Source organism: Panthera tigris, chromosome D3, assembly GCF_018350195.1.
Source record: "Panthera tigris isolate Pti1 chromosome D3, P.tigris_Pti1_mat1.1, whole genome shotgun sequence".
NCBI lineage: Eukaryota > Metazoa > Chordata > Mammalia > Carnivora > Felidae > Panthera > Panthera tigris.
The window spans coordinates 20,974,675-20,989,766 of record NC_056671.1 but is presented as its reverse complement, the minus strand read 5'-3'; the positions used below and the strand labels follow the sequence as shown (position 1 = coordinate 20,989,766).

Here is a 15,092-nt window from a genome sequence, read left to right as displayed (position 1 = left end):
CCGGGCATGGAATCTGGACAGACAGACAGAAAGGGTTCACTTGAGTGCAGCCAGTCCACCCCCATGGAAGTTTCTGTAGCCATAAATATACTATGGGGAGCTCAGTCTGCACAATAGAGCTGGGTATCTACCATGACCTGGGCTTCTCTACTACTCACCCTCCCCACTCGCTGCACAGGTGAAGGCAGGCCTTACCCAGGACAAGTGGGAGATCCCCCCACCCTGATCCGGGAGATCCGGGGTCACTGCCCCACACCTTGCACAGGGCTCTTCACCCAGTCAAGTGGGGCAAGACCTCTCTCTGCTGCCCTTGTTCCACCCATCTTGTCTCTGTTACTTAGTGTCACCAGCACTAGTCACAGTCAGCGACTAGTCTTCACTGAGGAGTTCTCTGCCATCACGGCCAAAGCAACACAGGCCTACCTAAGGCCATGACGTCCATCTGGATATTCAAGAATGACCACTTGTCCTTTGCCATCAATGCTAAATAATAAACATTGATTTTGGCTTTTTAATTACATTTTCTAGCTATTGAGGAATAATTTGAAAATAAAAGAAGTGAAGATCTCCTTTACCTGTTCTTGATCTTTGTGGAAATCGTCTCCTCACTACTGCAGGAACCCGTATGTGGGCCTCAGGACTACATCATCCGTGTGTGTGAGAGTGTGTGTTTTACCACATTATACATGTATCTGTTTGTAGTTTTATGTGGGTTTTATTAGGATATGGTGTTAAATCTAGTGAAAGGCCCTTTTGAGACCAATTGGGGCAATATGGTCATATCTCTTGATGTAATAATATGGTGTATAATATAAAACTCTTTCTTATTATGTAACCCAATTTGTATCATTGGAATCAATCACACTTAATGATACTATCAATTTGTAAATATGGTATTGAGGTCTCCTTGTCAATATTTTGTACCCAATATTTCTATCAATATTTCATGATACTGTTCTATTCTTTTCCTTTTTCTGAAAGGTATTTTGAAAGTGTATTTATGAGTTTTATAACGTTTTTAAAAGAAGTAAGAAATATTCAATACCGTGCTATATTATGAAAAAATATGAAGCAAATAAATTGGAATCATCTAAATTCTGAGGTTTTGTTAGATGTCCCTTGTGAAAACGTCTGTACCTAATGTATTTCTGTGGAGTGGTTCTGTAATAACATTTTCCATTTTTTTAAATTTTTTTAATAGATGACATTTACTGTCAAATTGGTTTCCATACAACACCCAGTGCTCATCCCAAAAGGTGCCCTCCTCAATACCCATCAACCACTCTACCCTCCCTCCCACCCCCCATCAACCCTCAGTTTGTTCTCAGTTTTTAACAGTCTCTTATGCTTTGGCTCTCTCTCACTCTAACCTCGTTTTTTTTTCCTTCCCCTCCCCCATGGGTTTCTGTTACGTTTCTCAGGATCCACATAAGAGTGAAACCATATGGTATCTGTCTTTCTCTGTATGGCTTATTTCACTTAGCATCACACTCTCCAGTTCCATCCACGTTGCTACAAAAGGCCATATTTCATTTTTTCTCATTGCCACGTAGTATTCCATTGTGTATATAAACCACAATTTCTTTATCCATTCATCAGTTGATGGACATTTAGGCTCTTTCCATAATTTGGCTATTGTTGAGAGTGCTGCTATAAACATTGGGGTACAAGTGCCCCTATGCATCAGTACTCCTGTATCCCTTGGGTAAATTCCTAGCAGTGCTATTGCTGGGTCATAGGGTAGGTCTATTTTTAATTATCTGAGGAACCTCCACACTGCTTTCCAGAGCGGCTGCACCAATTTGTATTCCCACCAACAGTGCAAGAGGGTTCCCGTTTCTCCACATCCTCTCCAGCATCTATAGTCTCCTGATTTGTTCATTTTGGCCACTCTGACTGGCGTGAGGTGATATCTGAGTGTGGTTGTGATTTGTAGTTCCCTGATGAGGAGCGACGTTGAACATCTTTTCATGTGCCTGTTGGCCATCCGGATGTCTTCTTTAGAGAAGTGTCTATTCATGTTTTCTGCCCATTTCTTCACTGGATTATTTGTTTTTCGGGTGTGGAGTTTGGTGAGCTCTTTATAGATTTTGGATACTAGCCCTTTGTCCGATATGTCATTTGCAAATATCTTTTCCCATTCCGTTGGTTGCCTTTTAGTTTTGTTGGTTGTTTCCTTTGCTGTGCAGAAGCTTTTTGTCTTCATAAGGTCCCAGTAATTCGCTTTTGTTTTTAATTCCCTTGCCTTTGGGGATGTGTCGAGTAAGAGATTGCTACGGCTGAGGTCAGAGAGGTCTTTTCCTGCTTTCTCCTCTAAGGTTTTGATGGTTTCCTGTCTCACATTCAGGTCCTTTATCCATTTTGAGTTTATTTTTGTGAATGGTGTGAGAAACTGGTCTAGTTTCAACCTTCTGCATGTTGCTGTCCAGTTCTCCCAGCACCATTTGTTAAAGAGACTGTCTTTTTTCCATTGGATGTTCTTTCCTGCTTTGTCAAAGATGAGTTGGCCATACGTTTGTGGGTCTAGTTCTGGGGTTTCTATTCTATTCCATTGGTCTATGTGTCTGTTTTTATGCCAATACCATGCTGTCTTGATGATGACAGCTTTGTAGTAGAAGCTAAAGTCTGGGATTGTGATGCCTCCTGCTTTGGTCTTCTTCACAATTACTTTGGCTATTTGGGCCCTTTTGTGGTTCCATATGAATTTGAGAATTGCTTGTTCTAGTTTCGAGAAGAATGCTGGTGCAATTTTGATTGGGATTGCATTGAATGTGTAGATAGCTTTGGGTAGTATTGACATTTTGACAATATTTATTCTTCCAATCCATGAGCAGGGAATGTCTTTCCATTTCTTTATATCTTCTTCAATTACTTTCATAAGCTTTCTATAGTTTTCAGCATACAGATCTTTTACATCTTTGGTTAGATTTATTCCTAGGTATTTTATGCTTCTTGGTGCAGTTGTGAATGGGATCAGTTTCTTTATTTGTCTTTCTGTTGCTTCATTGTTAATGTATAAGAATGCAACTGATTTCTGTACATTGATTTTGTATCCTGCAACTTTGCTGAATTCATGTATCTGTTCTAGCAGACTTTTGATGGAGTCTATCGGATTTTCCATGTATAATGTCATGTCATCTGCAAAAAGCGAAAGCTTGACTTCATCTTTGCCAATTTTGATGCCTTTGATTTCCTTTTGTTGTCTGATTGCTGATGCTAGAACTTCCAGCACTATGTTAAACAACAGCGGTGAGAGTGGGCATCCCTGTCGTGTTCCTGATCTCAGGGAAAAGGCTCTCAGTTTTTCCCCGTTGAGGATGATGTTAGCTGTGGGCTTTTCATAAATGGCTTTTATGATCTTTAAGTATGTTCCTTCTATCCCGACTTTCTCAAGGGTTTTTTTTAAGAAAGGGTGCTGGATTTTGTCAAAGGCCTTTTCTGCATCGATTGACAGGATCATATGGTTCTTCTCTTTTTTTTTGTTAATGTGATGTATCACGTTGATTGATTTGCGAATGTTGAACCAGCCCTGCATCCCAGGAATGAATCCCACTTGATCATGGTGAATAATTCTTTTTATATGCGGTTGAATTCTATTTGTAGTATCTTATTGAGAATTTTTGCATCCATATTCATCAGGGATATTGGCCTGTAGTTCTCTTTTTTTACTGGGTCTCTGTCTGGTTTAGGAATCAAAGTAATACTGGCTTCATAGAATGAGTCTGGAAGTTTTCCTTCCCTTTCTATTTTTTGGAATAGCTTGAGAAGGATAGGCATTATCTCTGCTTTGAACGTCTTGTAGAACTCCCCTGGGAAGCCATCTGGTCCTGGACTCTTATTTGTTGGGAGATTTTTGATAACGATTCAATTTCTTCACTGGTTATGGGTCTGTTCAAGCTTTCTATTTCCTCCTGATTGAGTTTTGGAAGAGTGTGGGTGTTTAGGAATTTGTCCATTTCTTCCAGGTTGTCCAATTTGTTGGCATATAATTTTTCATAGTATTCCCTGATAATTGTTTGTATCTCTGAGGGATTGGTTGTAATCATTCCATTTTCATTCATGATTTTATCTATTTGGGTCATCTCCCTTTTCTTTTTGAGAAGCCTGGCTAGAGGTTTGTCAATTTTGTTTATTTTTTCAAAAAACCAACTCTTGGTTTCGTTGATCTGCTCTACAGTTTTTTTAGATTCTATATTGTTTATTTCTGCTCTGATCTTTATTATTTCTCTTCTTCTGCTGGGCTTAAGCTGCCTTTGCTGTTCTGTTTCTATTTCCTTTAGGTGTGCTGTTAGATTTTGTATTTGGGATTTTTCTTGTTTCTTGAGATAGGCCTGGTTTGCAATGTATTTTCCTCTCGGGACTGCCTTCGCTGCGTCCCAAAGCGTTTGGATTGTTGTATTTTCATTTTCGTTTGTTTCCATATATTTTTTAATTTCTTCTCTAATTGCCTCGTTGACCCACTCATTCGTTAGTAGGGTGTTCTTTAACCTCCATGCTTTTGGAGGTTTTCCAGACTTTTTCTTGTGGTTGATTCCAAGCTTCATAGCATTGTGGTCTGAAAGTATGCATGGTATAATTTCAATTCTTGTAAACTTATGAAGGGCTGTTTTGTGACCCAGTCTATGATCTATCTTGGAGAATGTTCCATGTGCACTCGAGAAGAAAGTATATTCTGTTGCTTTGGGATGCAGAGTTCTAAATATATCTGTCAAGTCCATCTGATCCAATGTATCATTCAGGGCCCTTGTTTCTTTATTGACTGTGTGTCTAGATGATCTATCCATTTCTGTAAGTGGGGTGTTAAACTCTCCTGCAATGACCACATTCTTATCAATAAGGTTGCTTATGTTTATGAGTAATTGTTTTATATATCTGGGGGCTCCAGTATTCGGCGCATAGACATTTATAATTGTTAGCTCTTCCTGATGGATAGACCCTGTGATTATTATATATTGCCCTTCTTCATCTCTTGTTACAGCCTTTAATTTAAAGTCTAGTTTGTCTGATATAAGTATGGTTACTCCAGCTTTCTTTTGGCTTCCAGTAGCATGATAAATAGTTCTCCATCCCCTCACTCTCAATCTAAAGGTGTCCTCAGATCTAAAATGAGTCTCTTGTAGACAGCAAATAGATGGGTCTTGTTTTTTTATCCATTCTGTTACCCTATGTCTTTTGGTTGGCGCATTTAATCCATTTACATTCAGTGTTATTATAGAAAGATACGGGTTTAGAGTCATTGTGATGTCTGTATATTTTATGCTTGTAGTTATGTCTCTGGTACTTTGTCTCACAGGATCCCCCTTAGGATCTCTTATAGGGCTGGTTTAGTGGTGACAAATTCCTTCAGTTTTTGTTTGTTTGGGAAGACCTTTATCACTCCTTCTATTCTAAATGACAGACTTGCTGGATAAAGGATTCTCGGTTGCATATTTTTTCTGTTTAGCACACTGAAGATATCGTGCCAAGCCTTTCTGGCCTGCCAAGTTTCAAAAGAGAGATCAGTCACGAGTCTTATAGGTCTCCCTTTATATGTGAGGGCACGTTTATCCCTTGCTGCTTTCAGAATTTTCTCTTTATCCTTGTATTTTGCCAGTCTCACTATGATATGTCGTGCAGAAGATCGATTCAAGTTACGTCTGAAGGGAGTTCTGTGCCTCTTGGATTTCAATGCCTTTTTCCTTCCCCAGTTCAGGGAAGTTCTCAGCTATAATTTCTTCAAATACCCCTTCAGTACCTTTCCCTCTCTCTTCCTCCTCTGGGATACCAATTATGCATATATTATTTCTTTTTAGTGTATCACTTAGTTCTCTAATTTTCCCCTCATACTCCTGGATTTTTTTATCTCTCTTTCTCTCAGCTTCCTCTTTTTCCATAACTTTATCTTCTAGTTCACCTATTCTCTCCTCTGCCTCTTCAATCTGAGCTGTTGTCGTTTCCATTTTGTTTTGCATTTCATTTAAAGTGCTTTTCAGCTCCTCGTGACTGTTCCTTAGTCCCTTGATCTCTGTGGCAAGAGATTCTCTGCTGTCCTGTATACTGTTTTCAAGCCCAGCGATTAATTTTATGACTATTATTCTAAATTCACTTTCTGTTATATTATTTAAATCCTTTTTGATCAGTTCATTAGCTGTTGTTATTTCCTGGAGATTCTTTTGAGGGGAATTCTTCCGTTTGGTCATTTTGGATAGTCCCTGGAGTGGTGTGGACCTGCAGGGCACTTCCCCTGTGCTGTGGTGTATAACTGGAGTGGGTGGGCGGGGCCGCAGTCCGACCTGATGTCTGCCCCCAGCCCACCGCTGGGGCCACAGTCAGACTGGTGTGTGCCTTCTCTTCCCCTCTCCTAGGGGCGGGATTCACTGTGGGGTGGCGTGGCCCATCTGGGCTACTTGCACACTGCCAGGCTTGTGGTGCTGGGGATCTGGCGTTAGCTGGGGTGGGTAGGCAAGGTGCACGGGGGCAGGAGGGGCAGGCTTAGCTCGCTTCTCCTTAGGTGATCCACTTCAGGAGGGGCCCTGTGGCAGCGGGAGGGAGTCAGATCCGCTGCCAGAGGTTTGGCTCCGCAGAAGCACAGAGTTGGGTGTTTGCGCGGAGCAGCGAGCAAGTTCCCTGGCAGGAACTGGTTCCCTTTGGGATTTTGGCTGGGGGATGGGCGGGGGAGATGGCGCTGGCGAGCGCCTTTGTTTCCCGCCAAGCTGAGCTCTGTCGCCCGGGGGCTCAGCAGCTCTCCCTCCCTTTGTCCTCCAGCCTTCCCGCTTTCTGAGCAGAGCTGTTAACTTATGACCTCCCAGACGCTAAGTCGCACTTGCTGTTGGAACACAGTCCGTCAGGCCCCTCCGCTTTTGTCAGCCAGACTCGGGGGCTCTGCTTGGCCGGGGAGCCTCCCCTCCACCCCAGCTCCCTCCCGCCAGTCCGTGGAGCATGCACCGCCTCGCCGCCCTTCCTACCCTCTTCCCTGGGCCTCTCGTCTGCGCTTGGCTCCGAAGACTCCATTCTGATAATTCTCTGGCGGTTTTCTGTGTTATTTAGGCAGGTGTAGGTGGAATCTAAGTGATCAGGAGTACGGGCGGTGAGCCCAGCGTCCTCCTACGCCGCCATCTTCCCTCCGACCCGCCATTTTCCATTTTTATATTGATATTGGTCTATTCACTCAATGTATTTCTAGGACAGCCAGTTTTGTAACTTCTAAGAAATTACGTATTTAATGTATTCTTACTAAGATGTACCACTTACAAGTTGTTTTTCTTCATTTTTCCTTTTTCCATGTGAGATTAATAGGATGCGCTGTGGGACAGCCCTGTGGTCCCTACACAGCTGGTCAGCGAGGACCAATCACTCAAAGGAGACCAGACCTGGAGGCTTTGTGGTGTCGCAGCAGGTGCTACCTCCCAGGGCTCCCCGGGCAGGAGTTCCACCCCCATCATCCCCAGTGTGTGGTGTGAGCTGAGCTCCAGCACCAGGGCTCAGGGTGGGGCTGGGCAGTCACTGGATGGACCTCATTTGTTTGCACAGCCCCTCTTGTGCCAGAGGGTGGAGGAGAAAAGGAGGCCTGGGGCGGCCCAGCCCAGTGTGGGGACCTTGGTTCTGTCACCATGGCCTGGGCGCTGCTCCTCCTCCTACTCCTCCTTCACTGCACAGGTAGGGACAAGCCATATGGACACAGGGTGCTCCCCACAACACCCTCCCTCTGCTCAGAATCCTGAATTTTGGTTTCCATTTCTAGCCAAATCCGTAAAGGGTGTCTGTGTTTGCCGGTTCCCTGTCCCAGCCTGTCCTACTCAGCCACCCTCCCTCTCTGCATCTCTGGGAACAACAGCCAGACTCACCTGCACCCTGAGCAGTGGCTACAGTGTTGGCGGCTACCATATATACTGGTACCAGCAGAAACTAGGGACCTTTCCCACGTATCTACTGAGATTCTACTCAGACTCAGATAAGCACCAGGGCCCTGGGGTTTCCAGCCGCTTCTCTGGGTCCAAAGATGCCTTGGCCAATGCAGGGCTTCTGCTCCTCTCTGGGCCGTAGCCTGAGGACGAGGCTGACTCTTCCTGTGCTACAGCTCATGGCAGTGGGAGAAGCTTTGGCTACTCACAGTGACTCAGATATGGAGAAAGTGAGTCAAAAACCCCTGGGTCCACAGACCTTGTATCTGAGCTTCTGTTATTGGGAAGCTTCTGTGGAGGCTCCAATAGGGGAGACACCTCTATGGTGAGAGCTGTCCTTGAGGAGGAAGGACTGACACACAGATGATGCTCTTGCCTGAGACAGCACATGTGTCCCAGGATCCCACGCGAATCAGGGAATGGAGCCCAACTGCACATGCCCTTGGGTTTGGAGAAACTTAACAAGAACAAGTATTTTACGACCAAAATCTCTGGCTCTCCCTCTAGTCATATCTCCTTTACTACTCGCAGAATATTCACTTCACACACTCATGTTCATCAACTATATGTTTTGTATCTGTTTTCCCACATCTAGAAATTCTTTGGGATACACAGTGAGTGTCCTACAGTTTAACTGAATTTAACGCTTAGTTTATCTGCGGGGAGATAGTGTCAGATCCACAGGGGAAGGGCTCAGCACCAGGAGGCTGCTCCCCATTTTGATGCCAACAACAACTAGTAGATGGCCTGTACCCTCTGTCCAACATGGCTACACGTCGAAGGTTTCCACGACTCCCTCCTCGAGTTCCATTAATTTGCCAGTTCAACTCACAGAACTGAGGGAGACACTGACTCCTATTGTCAGCTCATTAAAGATATGATGAAGGGGTCAAGTAAACAAGTAATGAAGAGACACCTAGTGCTAGGTCTGGGAGCGTCTTGAGCACCAGAGCTTCAGTCCCTGTGGAGTTGAGGTGCATCTGTTCTGGGAGTGGATGTGTTCACCAAACCGGAAGCTCTTCAAACCCTGTACTTTGGCATTTTAGTGAGGAATTGGGTAGACGTGATTGGACATTAACTGCACTGTCAGTCTTCCCTCCCTGTCTCAAGTATGAGGGGGTGAATAATTGCAGGCTCTGATCAAGGCTTGGTCTTTCTGGGGACCAGCCCCATCCAGGAGCCATCCAGAAACCCAGCCAGAGTCATGTCATTAGAACTAAGATGCTTCTAGTGCTCTTGTCACTTAGGAAATGACAAGAATTTCAGAAACTGTGTCAGGATCCAGGGCGCAGGGACTCTTATATAGTTTCTAAGATCACACAGTTCGATTGTCTCAACTGGACAAAGTGAACTAGATAGTCATGTTCATCCACAAATCTCAGGCTGTAAACTGTGACTCTTGTGTTACTGACAACACATCTATACTCGATATGTTAATAAGCACCTTGGTCATAGACACAATTTTCTCTTTCACCCATCTGACAAAAAGTGAGTCACAACGTCTTCAGACTCACCTCATCCCCTCCCCCTCCCAACACAGGCTCCTCTTCTCCCTTCTGCTCCTGCATCCCTCAGGCCTTCAGTCTCTCCGCATGGCTCTTCAGGTCTCAACCCCATCTCTATGTTAGGATTTCAGAGAGAAGTAGAATCTTACAGTAATTTCCTCTCTCTAGGGTTCATCTCTAGGGAGGAGAAGTCACAGATATTGGACTGGCAGGAAATCCCCTCATCATCTGATTCTTGCTCTCATCTCTGTTTATAGTTTCCATGCTCACCGGTCTCAGTAAATCTCTGTAATTTGACGACAACATTATTGTGTTTGTGACAAATGAAGGTTCATTCATCTTTTGAGTATTTGCCCACAAAAGCCATTAGTACAATGACTTTTCCCCCTTCAAACTTACTGAGGTTCCACAAAAGGTAACTGTTGACATAGCCAAAAAAGGAAGGATGGGCTACATAGTTCAAGACATGACAAATTTTCCTGTTTTTGAGAATATTTGTTTCCGACGCCATCAGGAGACTAACGCAGCCACACATTTTTGTTCCAATCATTGAGGTCTCACGTATTAGCCTTTTTCCTAAATAAAAAAGGCACTCTTTCATGGTCACCACCAAGGAGGCATCCAGGGACCTTGGAGGCATAGTGGGGTGTGGCTGTGCTGTGAAGGGCAAGAGGAAGGGACTGTGTTGTCACCCCTGTCTTGTGCTTCCTGAGACCTGAACCCACACATGCGGGATATGTATCTGTTGGGGTGAAAATGGACTGAAGACCCATCCCCAAGATCCAAATTCGTGATTCAATGGAATTCCTATCAGAACTAATCTGCACCAAATTCCTCTTCCTTGTGTAAATTCCATCCTTGTGCAAGGGAAGTGACCTTCAAGACACTAGCCTTCTTTAGCTCCAAGCTCCAGAACACAGGAGGCTCTTTAGAGAGCCAGCCCCAGCGATGGATTTGCATGGAGAACAACACTCAAGGAGCGGAGAGAGGACATTAGAGGGACAGGGGTACACTTGTCTACGTAGTTGGCCTCTGAAGGAAAGACTTCCTGAGGATACATGGAGCATATTCTCTCTCTCTCTCCTCTCTCTCTCTTTCTCTGTCTATCTTACACATACACAGACACACACGCAGATGCACACACACACACACACACACACACACACACATCTCTCCTCTGAATGTATAGTGTCCTAGATTCTTCAGTTTCCCAGCTTCTCTTTCTCTCCAGAAATCATAGTCAACATGTACTCAAACAGTACCACCAGGGACAGAATCCCAGGAGGCAGAATCCCCATCATCAGAAACACCAGCAACATCCAGTGTGACTGGGGTCTTGTCACAAGGGCAACAAGCACATGCTCTGAACACCTCCTCTCCTGGGACAAGGCTGATGCTCGGGAATCCCAAGGAGACTCTCTGTTCCATGGGTAGCTCAGTCCCCGACAATCTCTGGGATCCAGCCAGCCCCCAAGACTGATCAGTTCATTGATTCTGGAACAGCAGCTTCACTGATGCTCCCACGGAGCTCAAGGTACATGAGGACATGTGGGGATCACTGCTTCAGTCTTCCCAGCAACACCTGCACCAATCTGGATCTCTGCTGAAAATTCTTCTGTCCCAACCAAGGGCCACAGTGACAGTGACCTCAGGGACACAGTTCCCCTTATCGCCATCTCTCCACCACTCACATATGGAATCTTTGACAGAAAGTTTTCAGCCCACTTGGCCTCAGATATTAAAAATTCATTCCTCTACTCATGGATTTCTGAATGAGCTTTTTTTCTATCCTGAATATGCTGGACACAAAGAACAGAAGTAGAGCTGTGTTCACCCCAGAGACAAGTCTGACCCCAAATCGCTTTTCCTGGAAGCTCCCTCAGTGCTTGGTAATTGCATCACAGAGATGGTTCTGGAATTCATAGAAATAGTTCCCTCATGGGATTTCACTGGACATCATGCTGGGCTCTCCTACCTGCAGAAAAATTCCACCATGCTATACTAATGACAAAGAAAACATGATTTTTGAAAAACTTTATCGACTCCTATTCAACCTCCAAGAGAATGCATCCCTTCCACATTGTTCCCACAATTTCTATCTATTTTTCTCTGTAGTAAATACAGATCTGTGAAAAGTATCCTAGTGATTTTATCTGCATTTTCATAAGAACATTGTCATTGAGTGTCAATCATGTCACTGAGAGAATTTTTTTACACAGAAGCATACACCCATTTATTTTTTAAAATTATTTTGTTGTATTTTTTTCAATATGAAATTTACTGTCAAATTGGTTTCCATACAACACCCAGTGCTCATCCCAGCAGGTGCCCTTCTCAATACCCATCACCCACCTTCCCCTTCCTCCCCCCCCCCATCAACCCTCAGTATATTCTCAGTGTTTCAGAGTCTCTTATGGTTTGGCTCTCTCCCTCGAGTTCTCTCCCTCAAACTTTTTTTTTTCTTCTCCTCCCTCATGGTCTTCTGTTAAGTTTCTCAGGATCCACATAAGAGTGAAAACATATGATATCAGTCTTTCTCTGACTGACCTATTTCACTTTGCCTAATACCCTCCAGTTCCATCCACATTGCTGCAAATGGCCAGATTTCTTTCTTTCTCATTGCCAAGTAATATTCCATTGTATACTTAAACCACATCTTCTTATCCATTCAGTACTTGGTGGATATTTAGGCTCTTTCTGTAATTTGGCCATTGTTGAAATCGCTGCTATAAACATTGGGGTACAAGTGCCCCTATGCCTCAGCACTCCTGTATCCCTTTGGTAAATTCTTAGCAGTGCTATTGCTGGGTCATAGGTAGATCTATTTTTAATTTTTTGAGGAACCTCCACACTGTTTTCCAGAGTGGCTGCACCAGTTTGCAACCCTCAGTGAAAGACGGTTCCCATGTCTCCACATCCTCTCCAGCATCTATAGTCTCCTGATTGGTTCATTTCAGCCACTCTGACTGGTGTGAGGTGGTATCTCAGTGTGGTTTTGATGTGTATTTCCCTGATGAGGAACGACGTTGAGCATCTTTCCATGTGCCTGTTGGCCATCTGGATGTCTTCGTTAGAGAAGTGTCTGTGTATGTTTTCTGTCCATTTCTAAAGTGCACACTTGGCTAAGTGGTGACTAATACATAAACTGTGTCATTTGATCCCTGTCAGAGCACCTGCTGCGGTCACTCCTTCCCTCTTGGAACTTCCTGCAGGTTTGTCCTTGGGCTCTGGGTTCAGTGCCACACACAGGACCCCTGCAGACTTGTGTCTGTGGGCTGGGGGGACAGATCCTGGGAGGGAATCACTAACCACATTGTGTGGAGAACTGTTGTTTCAAATAAGCAGACATAGTGACAGATGGCAAAGATTTTTAGTGGACAGTGCCCCTAGGAATACACACAGTTGTTCCTTCCCACAGCACTGAGGACAGAAGGAGAGCTTCTGTTCAGCCTGTGGGAACCTCAGAGCAGGAGAGATCTGGAAACCAGGGAGGAAGCACATAATAGGAAAGAACACAGAATCCTACACAGAAGGGGCCACGTGTCCTTTGGTACTCACCACAGCTCCGGACATGATTCTGATCTAAGTGGCATTTTGTAGAAATACCACCTCAGTCCTGACCCATGAAACATACAGGGGAACATGGCCTGGCTTTTCTGGAGGAGTCTGACAAGAGCAGAAAGTCTGGTTTGAGGATATGGGAGGCTACCCAGAAGGATACCTGGCCTGGCCCTAGGAAAGGGGCAGTGGACAAAGCAACGGGGGACAGGAGCTCCTTTTATGGGCTCTGGTTACCATTTTGCACAATGATGTTTCTGAGTCTGGACACAAGGGGGCTCACAGGGCCCATTTCTGAGGGTTCAGGAGTGATGAGAACTGAGACCTGTCACCTGCACTGCCTGTGCCTTCTGCTCGAGACTCATAACTGTGACTTCTGCACAGCCTGGCCCCACACAGCCATTCCTCTGCCCACCCCCTGACATCCACGGGCAGAGGCACCTGACTCGGGTCCAGTGAGGGCTCAGAGAACTGGGGAATCATTTGCATGGACAGGCCCTCCCTCTCTCAGTGGATAAAAAAGGGAGAGATTAGGGGAAGTCTACTCAGCTGTGGGGCACAGCAGACAGGACTGGTGATGGTCTCCACCATGTCCTGGTCTCCTGTCCTTCTCACCCTCTTCACTCACTGCACAGGTGATTGGATGTGGGGACAGGCAAAGGGGCTCTGGGAGGACACGTGGGCCCTGCTTCCACCCTCTTGTGTCCAGACCCCTGCTTCACCCTGTCTGTGTCTCTCCATTTTCCAGGGTCCTGGGCCCAGTCTGTACTGACTCAGCCATCCTCGGTGTCAGGTTCCTTGGGCCAGAGGGTCACCATCTCCTGCACTGGAAGCAGCTCCCACATCAGTAGCAATTTTGTGAGCTGGTACCAACAACTCCCAGGCACAACCCCCAAAACCATAATCCTTTGGGATGATAGCAGACCCTCGGGGGTTCCTGAACGATTCTCTGGCTCCAAGTCTGGCAGCACAGGCACCCTGACCATCACTGGGCTCCAGGCTGAGGACGAGGCTGATTATTACTGCTCAGCATGGGATGATAGTCTGAGAGCTCACACAGAGCTCCAGGCCCGTGGGGAAGTGAGACAAAAACCTGCTGTCCCCACAGAAATGGGACTTGCTGTGTAGCCATGACATTTTGGCCCCATCGGCTGTTTCTTTGTTTGATATCAGCTGAGGTCTGTCACCCGCCTCAAAGAATTTGTCTACAAATCTTTCCACATCCTCTTAAATTTCTCCTTGAAGCCTGTCCTGGGGAGCAAGATATTTTCTGATTTTCTCAAACTGAGCGCAAATTCCTGGGTGCCAGAAACAGGCCACCCTGAGGACAGTGACCATGTCACGTTAGGGCAGAAACAGGGTCACAAAATCCAGAGTATCTATGGCTGATTCGTACATTTGGGTCTTTTGAAATGAGTCCCTGTCCGTTCCCATCCGTGCTGAGATCCAACCAGTGACTTTTGTTATTCACTTGCATTGTTAATACTTACTTGCAGAAGGATGTTGAATGATAATGGTGTTTAGGTCACATTAGCCTGTTCACCTTGTAGAAATGTCCTCCCCTCCACCACCCCATTATTTAATTCCCTGGTTGTGGGAGTGAGTTCTATATGTGTAGGAGAGAATGTGCTATCACGATATAAATGCTTCTATCTGTTTCCATTTTATGTGGTTTTTATTAGGACTTTGCTTTCAATTTTTCAAAGAATCTTTCAAGGTCTACTGAGATCATGGGATTTTCATCTGTTTATTTACTAATATGATGCCTTATCTTAGAAGATTTATTAATACGGAATCCCACTCTATATTTGCAATAAATCACGTAAAGTCACTTTATATGACTATTCTAGTCTGATAATGGATTCCTACTATTGATATCTTATATTTAGAACATTTGCATCAATATTTCATAATATTCTACAATTTTCTTTTTTCTGTACTTTTAAAACAAATTTTAATTTTACTTTATGACAGAGGGAGACACAGAGCGTGAGCACGAGAGGGGCAAAGATAGAGGGAGACAGAGTCTGAAGCAGGCTCCAGGCTCTGACCTGTCAGGTCAGAGCGGGATGTGGGGCTCAAACTCAAGAGCCAAGCCTTGAGATCATGACCTCAGCCAAAGTCAGACACTCAACAAAGTGAGCCACCC

The 15,092-nt window shown here is 44.9% G+C and overlaps 1 gene segment (V, D, J or C); it reads left to right on the top strand.

Annotated features, from left to right (window-relative positions):
- The first annotated feature begins 13,502 nt into the window (after positions 1–13,502).
- On the top strand, positions 13,503–14,191 carry LOC122232807. The segment is given in 2 exon segments: positions 13,503–13,578; positions 13,692–14,191. Coding segments are annotated over 2 exon segments (438 nt in total).
- Positions 14,192–15,092: the final 901 nt, after the last annotated feature.